This window comes from Schistocerca serialis, chromosome 7 (genome assembly GCF_023864345.2).
Source record: "Schistocerca serialis cubense isolate TAMUIC-IGC-003099 chromosome 7, iqSchSeri2.2, whole genome shotgun sequence".
NCBI lineage: Eukaryota > Metazoa > Arthropoda > Insecta > Orthoptera > Acrididae > Schistocerca > Schistocerca serialis.
In genome coordinates, this window is record NC_064644.1 from 490,085,865 (window position 1) to 490,104,266 (window position 18,402).

General features: G+C 45.6%; 1 protein-coding gene across 1 annotated transcript; it reads left to right on the forward strand.

Annotated features, from left to right (window-relative positions):
* The first annotated feature begins 3,371 nt into the window (after nucleotides 1–3,371).
* LOC126413169 (uncharacterized) lies at nucleotides 3,372–17,093 on the forward strand. The gene is made up of 3 exons (XM_050083064.1): nucleotides 3,372–3,390; nucleotides 9,641–10,083; nucleotides 15,152–17,093. Exons 1-3 carry the CDS (start codon nucleotides 3,372–3,374, stop codon nucleotides 15,392–15,394), a joined length of 705 nt encoding a protein of 234 aa, XP_049939021.1. The 3' UTR covers nucleotides 15,395–17,093.
* The last annotated feature ends 1,309 nt before the right edge of the window (nucleotides 17,094–18,402 follow it).

The window sequence follows — 18,402 nt, forward strand, 5'->3', positions numbered from 1 at the left end:
CGCAGGCGAGCTCTTACCTGCTACCTTTTTGGTTTAGTTCCCATTACTGCAAGGGGTGAGGAATCTTGGCTGTTACATTTCGCTCGAGTTCTCATTGCCGCCGCCACTCTTCTGGTAAAGTCGAAGGATAGCGACAGATTTGATCAATCGTGGTACACAGAACGTGGTACACAGAACGAACTATTTCTGTGGTACTTAAACCGAACTTTGTTAGTGGTTGACCGATCGACCTATTTCCGTGGTACACAAATCGAACTAGCCTTCACTTGCACAACACACTGGAAAAACGACACACGCAGGTGTTTTTTTCCACCTCAACCAGCCTAAACCGACCCTTTTAATACTTGAACTGATAATTCGTAAGAAAGGGAAGTACACAACATTCCCATATTAAATTATGCAAATTTTAACCTCTTGTACCCACACACAGAGAAAACTGTAATTGTAAACATTGTGGGGCTGAGTCCGTGTGACTGATGCTCTGTCACCCAGTTCTTGCTGGCTGCTATCTGTCGCGTGTGGGCGAATTTTTGATGGTTGGTGGCTAGTCCAACAGAGATAAAGGACATTTCACTTGCCACTCGCTCTCTCTCCTGTATGTGCGTGGGATGTTACGACCATGTCCTAAGCAAGACAATGCCGCAGATATACTCTTGTGATGTGTGTCTGTAAAGTGTATAATATATTCATCTTCCGATGACGGTGAGCTGAATGGCTCACAGCTCCACCCCATATTAAACCTGGAGATGTTGAATGTCCTATCTACAACTTAAAACATTTACAATTTATGTCTGGAATTGCTTAAAAGTTACGATGCTAGCCTGAATTCTAGATCGCTTTCTGTTTATAGGAGGGATGCATGGAGTTTAATGTACCACTAAACATACGATATCATCGTATTATTGCAAGCCGAAAACTTTCACACTGCTTCTGTTCAGCTACAAACCTTACAAAAGCGACAGGCCTTCCTACAGCACATCTTAGAGTATATCACTTCTAGTCGCTCCCTTTCCTGTTCCACTCGCAAATGGAGCCATAGGAGAACCATCGTGCGCTTTCATACGTTATGTGTTCCGTATCAAACAGCTTCATCCATGTCGTGAGGGAAACGTCTGGTGTCTATTGAGCTGTGTAAATGCTCCTCCAGGGGCCTAATACTGCATTGCTCCGTTGATTTTTAATTTAAAATGTGTACCTAAGGTCTGCTGGATGGTGTTAAATTATCGTCTCACGCGTATTGTGAGTTCTGCATTCTTACCTTGTGTGCACACATTGATTCCATCTGAATATATTTCGATTACGGATGGCTTTCTGGTTAAAAATCAAACGTTTCGTTACCTCTCAGCCTATGTGGGGCTTGTCCAATCCATGTGACAGAGAATCGACGCTGTATTGTGCGTAAAAGAAGGGGGGGGGGGTGATATAGAACATCAACATGATTCCATAAAAATGATGTTCGTGTTGTAGTACAATTATCACATACTGGCAAATTGGTTTGAGACAGAGCTGTGGACTACAGGCGAGTGGGGGACGTTGTAACAGTAGCAGCTAATCAAGAACACTGTACTGTGGTGAGGCAGGCTATCCTGCTGAAACAGCCAAATAAGCGGTACTGCACAGACTACTGCAGCAAGGGGCAAGGTAGATTTCCACACTGCCAGTGGCAGTGGTGTTTTAAATCAAATGAAATGTGTGTGAAATCTTATGGGACTTAACTGCTGAGGTCATCAGTCCCTAAGCTTACACACTACTTAACCTAAATTATCCTAAGGACAAACGCATACACCCATGCCCGAGGGAGGACTCGAACCTCCGCCGGGACCAGCCACACAGTCCATGACTGCAGCGCCTGAGACCGCTCGGCTAATCACGCGCGGCAGTGGTGTTTTAGGGCAAAGAGCTGGCAGTGGCGCATATGCGCAATAAGCGTACCACTGGTGACTGTAAGTACCGGTAGTTTTCGAGTCTTGCAGCCTAACCAAGACGACGAGGCTGTGCCGGACGGGGAAGCCACATGGACCTGATAGTAGACCCATTTCGTGGCCATGGCAGGGCAACGGCTCTCTGCATTAAGTCCCTTCACGGACTTTGTGCAACTTCGCCGCTGGCCACAACAGGTCATCTCCAGCAGCACGGCCAAGTCCTGCCCAGAGTGCAGCGTGTTACACCCCATGCGCATCAGCCGCCACCCACCACCGTTGGGCAGGTGTCTCTGTATCGAAGGCATCCACCGCCTTGACGCAGCTACACTACTGGCCATTAAAATTGCTACACCACGAAGGTGACGTGCTACAGACGCGAAATTTAACCGACAGGAAGAAGATGCTGTGATATGCAAATGATTAGCTTTTCAGAGCATTCACACAAGGTTGGCGCCGGTGGCGACACCTACAACTTGTTCACATGAGGGAAGTTTCCAACCGATTTCTGATACAAAAACAGCAGTTGACCGGCGTTGCCTGGTGAAACGTTGTTGTGATGCCTCGTGTAAGAAGAAGAAATGCGCATCATCACGTTTCCGACTTTGATAAAGGTCGGATTGTAGCCTGTCGCGATTGTGGTTTATCGTATCGCGACATTGCTGCTTGTGTTGGTCGAGATCCAATGACTGTTAGCAGAATATGGAATCGGTGGGTTCAGAGGCTAATACGGAACGCCGTGCTGGATCCCAACGGCCTCGTATCACTAGTAGTCGAGATGACAGGCATCTTATCCGCTGGCTGTAACGGATCATGCAGCCACGTCTTGATCCCTGAGTCAACAGTGGGGACGTTTGCAAGACAACAACCATCTGCACGATCAGTTCGACGACACAGAAAATATTGGACTGCTGCCCTGCCCAGCACATTCTCCAGATCTCTCACCAACTGAAAACGTGTGGTCAATGGTGGGCGAGCAACTGGCTCATCACAATACGCCAGTCACTACTCTTGATGAACTGTGGATCGTGTTGAAGCTGCATGGGCAGCTGTACCTGTACACGCCATCCAAGCTCTGTTTGACTCAATGCCCAGGCGTATCAAGCCCGTTATTACGGCCAGAGGTGGTTGTTCTGGGTACTGATTTCTCAGGATCTATGCACCCAAATTACGTGAAAATGTAATCACATGTCAGTTCTAGTATAATATATTTGTCCAATGAATACCCGCTTAACATCTGCATTTCTTCTTGGTGCAGCAATTTTCATGGCCAGTAGTATAGATGTCACCTGGGACGGTGCAGATATAACAAGGTCGAATACGCCTGTCATTGGAGACCACATGGCTGGCTTATACAATGAGGTTCCGGCGTGGTGCAGAGTCCATCGTCAGCGTAGCGGGGCGTGCAGGCATCAAGCCCAGCAAAAGTTAGAGGCTGGCCACCAATGAACCATGGTATCAAGCAGAGCAGGTGCGCCGATGAAAGAACTTGTCATGTTTGCAGCTGCCTTTCTCTTGAGTTTCCTGGGGTCCCCACTTCGCCTCCACGACACTGTCACAACATTCTGGGTCATTGCTGCCCCAACCTACACCAGGGGGCGCTATAGTTTGTGTCAGAAGAGGGATCATAGAATCCATCACTACTCTGTTCGATGACAGTGCAGGGACTCGAAAGTCCACAATTGCCACCTGTGTGAAGAAGATGACTCGGTGGTGCAGGGGTGTAGTTTTGTCGGCACATGGTGGGGTGAGTGCAGTCTTTCTGTTTTGTTTTTCTTTTGACTGCGAATGTCATAGAAATTCACTGGGTTTTGCCGTGGGTTAAGTTCAGCACGTAACAGGTGAACGTAGACAGTAATTTGAGAAGGCGTAAATTCACTGAAGAGCCAAAGATACTGGTACACCTGCCTAATATCGTGTAGGGCCCGCGCGTACACGCAGAGGTGCTTTAACACGACATGGCGTGGACTCGATTAATGTCTGAAGAAATGCTGAAGAGAACTGACACCATGAATCCTGCACGGCTGCACATAAATCTGTAAGAGTACCAGGAGGTGGCGATCTCTTCTGTAAGGCATCTCAGATATGTTCAATAATGTTCATGTTTGGCGAGTTTGATGGCCAGCGGAAGTGTTTAAACTCAGAAGAGTGTTCCTGGAGCCACTCTGTAGCAACTCTGGACGTGTGGGGTGTCGCATTGTCCTGCTGGAATTGCCCAAGTCCGCTGATGATGTTTCACCCGATTCCTGATATTCACAGTACACTCGCGAAATGGTCGTAAGGGAAAGTCCCCACTTCATCGCTACCTCGGAGACGCTGTGTCCCATCGCTCGTGCCCCGATTATAACATCATGTTCACTTAAGTCTTGATAACGTGCTATCGCAGCACCAGTAACCGATCTAACAACTGTGCCAGATACTTGTGTTATATACGCTTTGCCGACCGCAGCGTCGTATTCTGCCTGTTTACATTCTTCTGTATTTGAATACGCATGCCTATATCAGTTTCTTTGGTACTTCAGTGTATAAGTGTTGCTTTTCACCTGGTTGATATGAGCAATTCGGGAGTCACGAGGAAAAGGTGTGGCTTGTTGTCTAGTAGTATAGAAGCTGTTAACCATGAGTAACGATTCGGGAGGTGAGGCTATATTTAGTCCTTGGTTCGATGTGAAGTGGTAGCTATGAGCAGCAACTCAGCCAACAGCGGCTAACTGACAGTAAGGAGTAATATGATAGTGTTATGGTTAAGTGTTCTCGTAATTTTATTTCATTTTGGGCAGACCAAGTAATATGGGTCGGTACGTGAGCTTGTGAAGTAGTGCGAAGTGTTCGGAAAGTGGTATGTTTCAGCATCTTTTTCGTTTGCATGTGGATAATTGATAAAAGGTAATCATGTCGTAGTCAGTACAACAGGGAGCGAAAGTTTTAATACCACAAGCTTCTAACACGAGCGATGTGTTAAAAATTTTAGGTGCCAAAGTAGATAGGCTACAGGAGAATGGAAGCGATTGGGGCTAGCAAAGGAACAGGCTTGTGTCTAGTTTTCCTGTTATTGTAGGTCGTCCAATTACCATTGGTGTAGAATGAAATTTTCACTTTGCAGCGGAGTGTGCGCTGATATGAAACTTCCTGGCAGATTAAAACTGTGTGCCGGGCCGAGACTCGAACTCGGGACCTTTGCCTTTCGCGGGCAAGTGCTCTACCAGAGCCCGTGAAAGGCAAAGGTCCCGAGTTCGTGTCTCGGTCCGGCACACAATTTTAATCTGCCAATAAGTACCATTGGTGTAGTTAAGCCTGTAAATCTTGTGAGGTGTAGGGCGGAACTTAGCAATGGAGTGGACAATATTTTAAGTAGGAGAAGTAAGACAATGATTGGAAGTGGTCAAATGTACAAATTCCTGAAAATAGTAACGAAGTGGATGTTATGAAAAGTAACATGGAAGTATCAGGTGCAATGTCATGTGGAACTGGAGAGTATGAGATAACTGTAGCGACAGAAGGAATGAGTATGGGCTGTACAGAAGTGAACAAGTCTGTGGATAGCAACATGGCTGATTTAAGAGCAGTAGTGTCTGCCCCTTTTGGTGATAATGTGTGTTGTGTTGAGGTCGGAGAGTCTGGGCCAGATGCAAAGAGATGTGGATGTGCCGGTGGATTTTGCACAGTGCAAATTGGAACTGCAGCTGATGGTATTTGAGATACTACAGGGAATGCACAAGAAATTGTTGATAGTTGTGTTGCAGATGTCGTGACACAGAGGCACAGGCACATATATTTCCTCAGAATCAAGGTGAACGGAGGAAAAGGAAGAGGAGGCGAGTTTGTGGTGTGGATGGCCAAGTTGACAGGGCTAAATCTGTTGAAGAGTGGCTGCCAGAGATTCAGAATGTAGCGCGAGCACAAGTAGTGTGTCACAACCTCCCAGGGCAAGCAGCTGACGTGCGCAGCGAGCTGTTCACAACGCAGCCACAATCTGATGTATAAAGTGGGTGAAGGATGCAATGCGAGCCCCAAGGGAAACGTTCTGACTGAACATCACGCAAAAGTTAACCTTCGACGACAGAAAGCTGATGCCAGTGTAGAGCCGTCGTAAGGTGCTTCTAACGTACGAGAGAAACTAGTTAAACGATATACGGATACATTGAGGCGTAACTCGCATGGTTAGTGTCACCAGGGACCAGAAAGATGTTTCGGCTAAGCCGGAATTCTAGAAAACCAAGCATTTCGAAGGGAATTCAGTCTGTAATGAGCACTGCAGTGGAAGGAACAAGTGAGAGTACTTGTCGAAATGTTGTGGATGATTGTGCTGCTTGCGCTATTCTCGTAAGGATAATTTTGAGAGTATGTTTGCTGGGAAAGGATAAGAGGAAGGACAAAGTTCCGAAACTTGTTGCAAAACGAAGAGTTGAAGAACTACAGGATAGACAGACGATATACCCAGCGTGAGACCTAATGGAGCCAGACCGTGTATTGTTTTTTATGCGAAATTCTTAAGAACTATTCAAATTTTCTATAGAGAACTCCAGAACTACAGCGTATCTCAAAAAAATGTATATTTCTCAAAGGTCGGCTGGCAGCTCCACCAGACTCTGGCCGGCACACGGCTACACTGCGCAAGTAACAGGAGCTTGGCTGGACCGCTTGACTTGTTCGTTCGGACTCGACTTGTAAACAAGAATAAACGTGTTTCAACCTCAAATGTGCTCGATACATGACTGTTGCATATAATAATGAAGAATTTATATTGGCCGAACTATTGTTTATCTATGTTTAATAGGCGCCAGACATTATGTTCCCGTTTTTAATTTAAAATAAACACCGTATTTCCTTTTTTTGGCTTCTGAGCCATTGCATTTGGTCCTCCTGGCTTCTGAGCCACCGCGCAAGTCTTCCCCCAACAAGACAAATGCCCCTCTGTAAATATCTTACTTTTCCTACGGAATGTCTTTGTGAGCTACTGGTTATTTTGAATTTCCCACGATTTTTCGATATGGGTAAAGTGTACGTGCGTTGCTTGCATTTGCAAATTTCCCCTTCACTTTAACTCGAGTCACATGGCCTGTGACTGTTGCGCCATCGCTAACAACATACTAGTTGCGAAATCGGAACAAATATTAAACAATTTGCTATTGAATTGTCGTGCGATTTTCTCCAGTGCTACAAGGCAGCAGTTGGCGGTAACTCCGTGTGGTGGGTCTCCAGTGGCAGCAATGGCGCGGATGAGCCACCTTCACTTGAGTTAAGGGGAGTTCCGGGGTGCGCATAAGGGGGAGCGGTGATGATTGTTTCAACTATGATGTCGGGGGGGGGGGGGGGGGGGATTGTTTTAACTTCAAACTCAGTGGGGCAATTGTTTAAAATTAAAATTTAAAAGAGTCCTGATCGCAATCTTATTAAAATATTTTTTTTATTGGAGTGAGTGACCGGTTTCGACTCTATGAAAGAGTCATCTTCTGACTTCAGAGCGGTGGATGGACACTGCTAGATGAGTGTCGACGGAACTCACCTAGCAGTGTCCATCCACCGTTCTGGAGTCAGAAGATGACTCTCTCATAGAGTCGAAACCGGTCACTCACTCCAATAAAAAAATATTTTAACAAGACTACGATCAAGACTGTTTTAAATTTTAACTTTAAAAAATTTTAAGATCGCTGACTATGTTTTCAAAAATTTCGACAATTGTTCAAATTTTGGTCAGCTGGGTTAGCAACATTTTTAAACTCTACGCAAGACAGTTCCTGATATTTTAATTGAATTCAGTTCAAAATAATTTTATATAACACGGTGCACAGTGGTGTATATGTGTGACCTATTGGCCAGTTTAAATCTCCCACATTTTTTGGAATTTCCTGTCACTTTATACCTAGGGCTATTGGCGTATGTAAAAGGTGGGAGAAACTTGGCAACAATGCACTCTTGCTCCTTCTCTGCTAGCTATACCACTAGTGATAACCCTGTTCCATTAAATAGTAGCCCATTAGCGGCCTCGCACAGATAGCAGTAAGTACCTACAGCTGGAGAACTGGCCTGGTGTAGTGGTAATAAATTCTGTAGACAGGCCTTTAGGATGAACCAACGTATTTACAAGATGGCCCACAAGAAGTAGTACATTTTGATTTAGCATATATTTAAGCCAAGTTCACTTGTAGATAACTCTTCTACATACATTGCCATTATTGGAAAGCCAAACACAAGTCTATTTCTGAAAAGGAACATCACACAGACGGCTTCCATCATGGCGAGTCATTACCGAAGACGTTGGAGGAAGTTGCTCGTTGCATTCTACATCATTTTTTGAGAAATGGCTTGTATCCCTTCCAGTACTGTGGCTTTCAGCTAATCAGTATTGTAGATCCTCGTAAAATAAATAAATAAATAAATAAATAAAAACAACTTGGATCTAAATTCCTCAAATGACTACAAGTGTAAGAATTTAATCTGTATAAATGTTTTGAATAGGGTTACTTAGTGAAAACTTGCATTACGATTTGTAATAACCTTGCTTGGTATTTTATCCCATCCTTTTAAGACATTTTCAGCTATTTAAATATTATTCGTGGTGCACAGCTGTGCTACGGACGAACGAGCCGCTGCCGCGGCGCATTCAAACTGCATTAAATGAAACCGATCTTACTGCAAAAAAGCGGACAGGTAATAGTGAACTAAAATTATTTCTTTCAGCTTTCGGGATTGCAGGGCAGAGCAGCAGATTTTATGATGTGTTTTACAGGTGGCCGTGGGCTGCGGATGATATATTATTAACAGTGCGAAAGATAATTTACCTTCATGACATAAAAGAAATCTCCCTGGGCAAGTGCTCTACCATCTGAGCTACCCAAGCACGACTCACACCCCGTCCTCACAGCTTTACTTCTGCCAGTACCTCGTCTCCTACCTTCCAAATTTTGCAGAAGCTCTCCTGCGAACCTTTCAGAACTAGCACTCCTGAAAGAGAGGATATTGCAGAGACATGGCTTAGCCACAGCCTGGGGGATGTTTCCAGAATGAGATTTTCACTATGCAGCAGAGTGTGCGCTGATATGAAACTTCCTGGCAGATCAAAACTGTGTGCCGGACCGAGGCTCAAACTTAGGAGCTTTGTCTTTCGCAGGCAAGTGCTCTAACATCTGAGCTACCCAAGCACGACTCACGCCCTGTTCTCACAGCTTAACTCCTGCCAGTACCTCGTCTCCTACCTTCCAAACTTTACAGAAGCTCTCCTGCGAACCTTGCAGAACTAGCACTGCTTGGGGCGCTCAGATGGTAGAGCACTTGCCCGCGAAAGGCAAAGGTCCCAGTCTCGGTCCGACACACAGTTTTGATCTGCCAGGAAGTTTCATATCAGCGCACACTCCGCTGCAGAGTGAGAATCTCATTCTGACTGCTAATGTTGTATGGGAAATTATGGGTTTCTTTTTGCTACTCATCTGTTTTAACGCTCATTTTTCTACATTTGGAGCTAGGTGCCATGCGTCACATCAACGAGAACTCTTGTCGAAGTCATCTTGTATCCTCCTACATTCACTCAGCTTCGAGACCTTCCCGTACAGGACAGCACGAGACCTTCCCGTACAGGACAGCACCTTCAGCACACGCATGGGTGCAGTCTGTTGTACAGTCTTCTGCTGACGGCTGTGGATAAATGCGGTGGCGTGCGTATGTGCAGGTGCCGGCGACGCCGTACCCGCGCCTCGGCCGGCAGGAGGCGGGCGGCCGCGGTTACGGCGACGGCCGCGGGCAGCGCTGGGAGCGGCCGCTCAGCTACTCCATCGTGGACGCGGACGCGCAGCCCGAGGCCGACCGCCGGCGCGAGTTCCCGCCGTCTCCGCCAGAGGCGCGCTACGGCCGCCTGCCAGCGCCCCCGCCGCCCTCCTACTACCAGCAGAGGCCGGGGCCGGACTACTACTCCTACTCGAGCAGGCCAGACGTGGACTACTCCGCCAGGAGGCCCGACCTGGACTACTCCGCCAGGCGGCCCGACCTGGACTACTCTGCCAGGAGGCCGGAGCTAGACTACTCCGCCAGGAGGCCAGAGCTAGACTACTCCGGCAGGAGGCCGGAGTTGGCCTACTCTGGGAGGCCAGAGACAGAGGGTCGGCGGACGCTGCCTCTGTCACCCGTACCGGACCACAGACGCCCCGGCGCCCCCTACCGTGGTCCACAGGTAGGGATCTCACTGCATTTAAGCTGTCTCGTATTTTACGTTATGTGAATTCTGTGCACATTCTCGTTCCTTGGGAAAGATGAGTAGAAATCCTTCAACAAAGCACAAGTCTCTGAATCTAACTGACAAAAGGACAAAATACAAAACCGCAGTGAATGAAGCAGGCAAAAGGAAATGCAGACATCTAAAAAATGAAACTGACAGGAGGTGTAAAATGACATAACAGGGACGTCTACGCAAACAATGTGACTCTTTACAAGGGGAAAATAAATAAGGCCGATAGGGAAATTAAAGAAATCTTTGGAGAAACGAGAAACAGGTCTCTGAATATCAAGAGATTAGATGGCAAGCCAGTTCTAAAAAAAGAAGGGAAAGATGAAAGGTGGAGCTATGTATTAGCTCCACCATGCCAAAAAAAAAAAGGTTCAAATGGCTCTGAGCACTATGAGACTTAACATCTGAGGTCATCAGTCCCCTAGACCTAGAACCACTTAAACCTAACTAACCTAAGGACATCACACACATCCATGCCCAAGGCAGGATTCATACCTGTGACTGTAGCAGTGGCGCCGTTCCGGACTGACGTGCCTAGACCCGCTCAGCCACAGTGGCTGGCTCCACCATGTCACTTGGATGCAGTACGGAAGGGCCTGGGGTCAACACATCTGTCTCTCTCTGCTGCTGTCAGCTTCCTATCTGACCGCAACTACTTCTCCTTCAAGAAGCTCCTCGACTGGCTTTCACGAGGCTGAGTGGATGCCGTTCTGGTCTTCTGATCACCGAGATATACCCAGCAGTCCTGAGAATCAAACCCAGATCCTCTGTATGGAAGCCACCTGTGCTGACCACTCAGCTATGGAGGCAGGCAATAATACTATACAACGAGAAAAGGAAGTAAGTGAAGATGATGTAGGAGACAATATGATATTGCGAGAATAACTTGGCACACACTAAAAGACCTAAGTCGACACAAGTCCCCTGAGAAGACAACTCCTCAAAATTATTCAGATTCTCATGAGAGCAAGCCATGAAAAAATTATTCCACCTGGTTTCTAGGATTCATAAGACTCGTGAAATACCTTCAGTCTTCAAGGCGAACGTGAATACTATTGAATCAACAGTACAATCGGTATGCATGCGTACCTAATAAGTACCAAAACGCTGTCCATAAAAACTGAATTTTCCAGTGCTTAAACCTCAGGTTCTATTGATGATAAAAAGGTAGGATAAAGTTTTCTTGGGAATTCCTTGCGCTAGGGACCATTTGTATATCCAACAGAAGGATCGTCTTAATGTCACTATCCTACACAACAGGGTCAAAGTATGAATAAGACACACTCCCTCCTGCAGAAAATCGGTTCGTTCTTTTTGTATTTATCTGCGTGGAGCTTGATGGGAGCCATGGAGGCACCATTAGTTCCTGGGGTGAAGTATCCTCAGAAAACCCCACATTTTTACTATGTTTTCGCCGTCACCAGCGGATCAAACGCCAACCAAGGTTTCCAAGATGGCTGTGCACAGAAAATGGCTGAAACTTTTACGATGTACTCCTAAGATCCTGACCTCGAACAATCTTGAAGATTTTCTTCATATATTTATCCATTTCTGGGATACAGAGATTCAAAGTTTCGCTGCATATACACGAAAGATACGAACGTAAAATACGGTGTGAGGCGAAAATATAGTTCATAAAGTGAGATAGCATGGAGAAATATGCTGGAAAATGTATCCGCCATCATCTGGGAACCCCATTATGCAAACTGAAGCACATGCTAAATTCTTTTGCACATGAAATCCGATCTGAGATATAAACTTAGTTTTGCGTTATTTCATTGTCACATTAGTAAACTGTCTAAATGTTACTGACCAGTATATTTCTTTTCATATGAGTTACAATCCCCTGCTGCAACAGGAGAAAGAAGGGAGCTAGCGGAAAAATGCTCCTATCAGATCACAAAAGAGGCGAGTATGTTCCTGTTTATTTAAAATTCTCAGACTGAAAAGTGGTGTAGTAGCTACCTCATCCTACCTTCTGAGTGCGTATAAAAATGTTCCCAAAAATGTTGGCATGCGAACATGTTTATGCTGAGAAGAAGACAGTGGCAGTGGGAAAGTAACGGAAAAGTAATAAATGCTCCAACATTGTAGACTGGTTGTGTTACAGAAAGAGCGAAAGAGACAATGGCAGTATGAGAAAAATAGAGGAACACTGTGGTGCTTGGATAAGAGTGAAGGAGGCAATACCACGGTTAGAGGAATAAAGAGAAAGAGGAAGTGGAATTGGTTGAGAGCCAGTGATAATGAGAGACTAAGTATATGATAATGACAATGAGGAAAAGAGAGAGAGAGTGTGAGTGTGAGTGACAGTGAGAAGAGACAGTAACAGTAGGAAGTAAGGAATGAGATACTAGGAGGAAGAGAGAGACAATGATAGTGAGAGGAGACTGTAGTAGTAGGACAGAACGAATAGGACTGTGGCTGTGACATAGGAGACAATGACAGAAAACACAAAGAGATAATGAGAATGAGTGAGAAAGAGCAACTGGGAGTGGATGGGTATGAGTGACTTACAGTGATCAGTTAATGGGTGTGAATGAGTTACTGTTAGTCTGAGCTAAGCTGCATGTTAAAAAAAGCGGGAATATGTTCGCATGACAAAATTTTTCGGAAAATTTTTAAAGATGCTCAGGAAGGTAGAATGAGGCAGCTGCTACCCCAATTTTCAGTCAAAGTCTTTTTTAAATAAACAGGAACAAATTCACATTATTTTTTTTTTTTTGTGATCCGATAGGTGCATTTTTCTGCTGATAACTCATACTTGCAGAACAGTGACATCAGTTATTAAGAGAAGAATGAAAAACCTGGTAAAAGCCAACTTCGGGGAAGATCAGTTTGGGTTCCACTGAAATGTAGGCACACATGATGCCATACAGGCCCTTCAACGTATCTCAAAATATAGATTTAAGGAAGCAAACCTACCTTTATAGAGTTTATAGACTTAGAGAAATTTTTTCACTGGCGTTGACTGGAATAAATTCTTCTAAATTATGAAGATAACAGATTTGAAACACACAGAGCTACAAGTAAACTCATACTTGTACAAATACCAGGCTCCAGTTCTAACGAGAGTTGAAGGACATGAAATGGGAGGAATAGTTCAAGGGGGAGTGAGACAAAGATGCAGCCTATTCCAGACATTAGTAAATTGGAACACTGCGCAGCAAGTAGAGAAAGCCAAGAAGAAATTTGGAAGGGGTATTAACATTTAGGAAGAAGTAGTGAGACCTTTGACGTTTGCTGACACTGAGTTTCTCTAAAAGGCAGCAATGGACTGAAAAGAAGAGCTCGACAGAATGGGTAGTGTCTTGAACATACACTTCCTTACAAGACATGGTCGTTTGTCAGTGTAACTTCATACACATACTACATACCTATCGCCAAGGATCCAGTCAGGCAAGTCAACCACCGAAAGGGTGAATCGCCCTATTGTACACCAATTGGCAGGTATATACACTACTGGCCATTAAAATTGCTACACCAAGAAGAAATGCAGATGATAAATGGACAAATATATTATACTAGAACTGACATGTGATTACATTTTCACGCAATTTGGGTGCATATATCCATAGAAATCAGTACCCAGAACAACCACCTCTGGCTATAATAACGGCCTTGATACACCTGGGCATTGAGTCAAACAGAGCTTGGATGGCGTGTACAGGTACAGCTGCCCATGCAGCTTCAACACGATACCACGGTTCATCAAGAGTAGTGACTGGCGTATTGTGAGAAACCAGTTGCTCGGCCGCCATTGACCAGACGTTTTCAATTGGTGAGAGATCTGAAGAATGTGCTGGCCAGAGCAACAATCGAACATTTTCTGTATCCAGGAAGGCCCGTACAGGACCTGCCACATGCGTCATGCATTATCCTGCTGAAATGAAGGGTTTCTCAGGGATCGAATGAAGGTTAGAGCCACGGGTCGTAACACATCTGAAATGTAACGTTCACCGTTCAAAGTACCGTCAATACGAACAAGAGGTGACCAAGACGTGTAACCAATGGCACCCCATACCATCATGCAGGGTGATACGCCAGTATGGCGATGACGAATACACGCTTCCAATGTGCGTTCACCGCGATGTCGCCAAACACGGATGCGACCATCATGATGCTGTAAACAGAACCTGGATTCATCCGAAAAAATAACGTTTTGCCATTCGTGCACCCAGGTTCGCCGTTGAGTAAACCATCGCAGGCGCTCCTGTCTGTGATGCAGCGTCAAGGGTAACCGTAGCCGTGGTCTCCGAGCTGATAGTCCATGCTGCAGCAAACGTCGTCGAACTGTTCGTGCAGATGGTTGTTGTCTTTCAAACGTCCCCATCTGTTGACTCAGGGATCGAGACGTGGCTGCACGATCCGTTACAGCCATGCAGATAAGATACCTGTCATCTCGACTGCTAGTGATACAAGGCCGTTGGGATCCAGCACGGCGTTCCGTATTACCCTCCTGAACCCACCGATTCCGTATTCTGCTAACAGTCATTGGATGTCGACCAATGCGAGCAGCAATGTCGCGATACGATAAACCGCAATCGCGATAGGCTACAATCCGACCTTTATCAAAGTCGGAAACGTGATGGTACGCATTTCTCCTCCTTACACGAGGCATCACAACAACGTTTCACCAGGCAACGCCGGTCAACTGCTGTTTGTGCATGAGAAATCGGTTGGAAACTTTCCTCATGTTGGCACGTTGTAGGTGTCGCCACCGACGCCAACCTTGTGTGAATGTTGTGAAAAGCTAATCATTTGCATATCACTGCAGCTTCTTTCTGTCGGTTAAATTTCGCGTCTGTAGCACGTCATCTTCGTGGTGCAGCAATTTTAATGGCCAGTAGTGTAGTTTTCTTCTGGGCACATCTTTGGAAGTCCTGCCAGGGATGCAGGCTGACTTTAGTACGGCTCTGGTCGTAGTGAGTGAGTTTTCTTGTGCTAACGCCATACATTTAACGCTGTTGTAAGCTTTAGGTACTGTGCTATGAGGCTGCGCGTGGTGCCGCAGGGGCAGGTGGCGGTGCCGGCGCCGCTGCTGCCCGACGAGGCGGAGCCGTACCGCGGCTACAACCCGCGCCAGCCGGCGCCCTGGTCCATGCAGATCGGCGCGCGCCTCACCGTCAAGGACGACGGCCGGCGGCTGCCCTTCGGCAGCGGCGCCGGCGGCAACGGCGGCGGCCCGGGGCGGCGCTTCTACGTCAACAGCCAGGCGCCCGGCCCGCACTACGCCGTGCCCCTCCGCTACTCCTGAGCTCCTGTGCTACTCTTGAGCCCCAGTGCTACTCCTGAGTCCCTCCGCTATACCTGAGCCCCTGCACTACTCTTGAGCTCCTGCGCTACTGCTGAGCTCCCATGCTACTCCTGTCCCTCTGCTACACCTGAGCCCCTGCGCTATTCCTGAGCTCCTGTGCTACTCTGGAGCCCCAGTGCTACTCCTGAGCCACCCCCCTGCCATGCCGCCACACACACTGTCAGCCACAGCCACACAGTGTGCAAAACTTCCTCTACAGTTACAGGGACAACAGACTGGAAAATATGCTGGACTCTACAATATTACATTACGAGCCACCCTTGCAAACATTTCTTCTTTTCGAGTGTCAATTTTTGCTTCATCACATTTTTTTATTTTATTTGTTTTAAGTCAGTAAGCAGTGTAGGTACTGCAAAGTGATCAACAACGGACAGGTGACAAAATCGAAAAGAGTGCTCGTCCATTACTGCTATGGTGTACAGGAACAGGAGCACAGTTACACCTTTAAGGCTATGCAGAGCAGTCTGGAAGAGCATCTTAAAAGCTATGCGATATGTTACTCATCTTTGATACTACATACCCATCTGTACCAGAAACACAAAGTCAGGCTTCCGTCGCGCTCCGATAGTGGACACCACTGAGCTCCAGCAGACACTCCTGTCAACTGAAACAAATGTGTAGCCAAACCATCACGTGAGCCATTGATATCCTACCGAAAGACTCGTACCCGACTGGGAGCCCCATGACATTATTATCATCATTCTTGGACGGCAACCAACGCCACAGCTGACTGCTGTCATTTCCAATAGTTGCAAAGAAAGCAGTATTTTCGAAATTTTTACAATGTGGCATACATACATTTAACAACATTACACATTCACTGTCTGTATGTGGCCCTAGCATTGTCTTTGTCATTGAAAAATAATTCTGAATTAAATTTTGTGACTGATGTGATACAAAAATTTCGAGTAACATTTAAATGTTAATTCAGTGAACAGCGATGTCTTATTGTACTTCAAACCTAATGTCTAATACATCGTACAACTACAAGCGTTGTTTAACATGTGGCAGAAAGGTCTCAACTTCTCTTTCATAGAACATGTGGGGCAAAGTGGCAAGAGAAAAAAGTCACACTTTATTAGCTGCTTATTTATTTATTTGTCAGTTCGTGCCTTGGCTTTTCACAAGTATAAATTTAGCGAACATAAAAAAATCCAACTCTTGAGTAACAGCCGAAGGCTGGAGTACACATGTGTCAGAGGCTACAGGTTTATGATGTGAGCAGTCTCTGCAACAGTTAGTTTTCTACTGGCTAATAGTGTTGAAAAAATGTGCACAAAACACAGCCTCCTATTCAAAAGACAATCTTTTATGTAAGTGAGGTCACCAATATTCACTCTTCAAGAATATCGAAATCTTTGATATTAGAAAGATAGATTACTTGGGAATTTATTTATGCCTGCAGTGAGATGCATGCCAGATGATTCAGGGGAGTGAGACTATTCCCTTCTCTCATGTGAGTGTATTGTAACGCTCAAATCTAGCAATGTTTAAGTTAAATGTCTATTATTTAAATCAAATTTGGTTTTCATGTACTTTTGTTGTAGGCACAATAATTCTGCCATGTTTTTTCATAATATTGTGTTTGACAACTTAAAGATGTTTTTATTATGACTTAATAAACAGTATTCTATCTAAATTGAGCTAAATAAATGATAAAATTCAATTCACTCTATCTCGCTGCGTTTTATTGTTCAGTAGTGAATGGCGTTATTATACTTGAGTCTCAACAAATGCAGACGACGTTTAGTCACGTCGTGTGGTTCGGCCTTTGTAACTTGTTGCCTTTTTTGTTGTCAGCTCATCGACCACTAAGCATAGCTAAGAAGGTTCCACTCGCCTGACTCCACTCAAGAAAACGCAAGATAACTCGAGCGCCAGCTCCTCGCCTTCTCTGTCACTGTGAGCCCTGTGGAATACCAGAGGAGTCAGCTAGAAGAGTTCATAACACAGTCAGAATACGTTGCTTATTGTGACCACTGACCTCTCATGTCATCTGGTGGCGTTGCAGGTACGTAACGTGGCGAGGAAAGAATATAAATGGAGGAGGAACGGTTGAGCTATCGCTGTAGCAACGATATTTTCCAAGAAAATCTACTCCCCAAAGGCAGGTCGTCATGCCCCAGAGCCTTGGTACTACCATCTCAAAAATGACAAACCTGATTTCCTGCTCTTGTCCTACAGTCATGAACATTTGTGTAAAATGGTTGAAGGATGGTAAAACCACAAGTAGACGACAATGTGTAGCACATCCACACGTCATGACAAAACGTGAAGGTCGGAGGCATGCCCAGTCTGTAAAGCAAGACAGGTGGCGATATGTGGCAAATACGACCAGACAGTTCAGTGTTGATGGTACCTCAAGTTTTTCTGAACACAAATTTCAGTGCATGTTGTTGGGTATGGGACTCTACAGCAGATCACCCCTACATATTCCCAAAGCGATTGATGGCAACGCCAGCTACAATTACTGAACACACTGCATTATCTAGATTGGACCATGATTCAATGCGGAAGTGTCATCTGGTCTGTTGTTGTTGTTGTTGTGTCTTCAGTCCTGAGACTGGTTTGATGCAGCTCTCCATGCTACTCTATCCTGTGCAAGCTTCTTCATCTCCCAGTACCTACTGCAACCTACATCCTTCTGAATCTGCTTAGTGTATCCATCTCTTGGTCTCCCTCTACGATTTTTACCCTCCACGCTGCTCTCAAATGCTAAATTTGTGATCCCTTGATGCCTCAGAACATGTCCTACCAACCGATCCCTTCTTCTAGTCAAGTTGTGCCACAAACTTCTCTTCTCCCCAATCCTATTCAATACCTCCTCATTAGTTACGTGATCTACCCACCTAATCTTCAACATTCTTCTGTAGCACCACATTTCGAATGCTTCTATTCTCTTCTTGTCCACACTATTTATCGTCCATGTTTCACTTCCATACACGGCT

Bases quoted from the DNA above. Each gene is read 5' to 3' on its own strand.
- LOC126413169 (XM_050083064.1), top strand. The intron at 10,084-15,151 runs GTAGGGATCTCA...GTGGTGCCGCAG, and splicing joins CCCCCTACCGTGGTCCACAG to GGGCAGGTGGCGGTGCCGGC.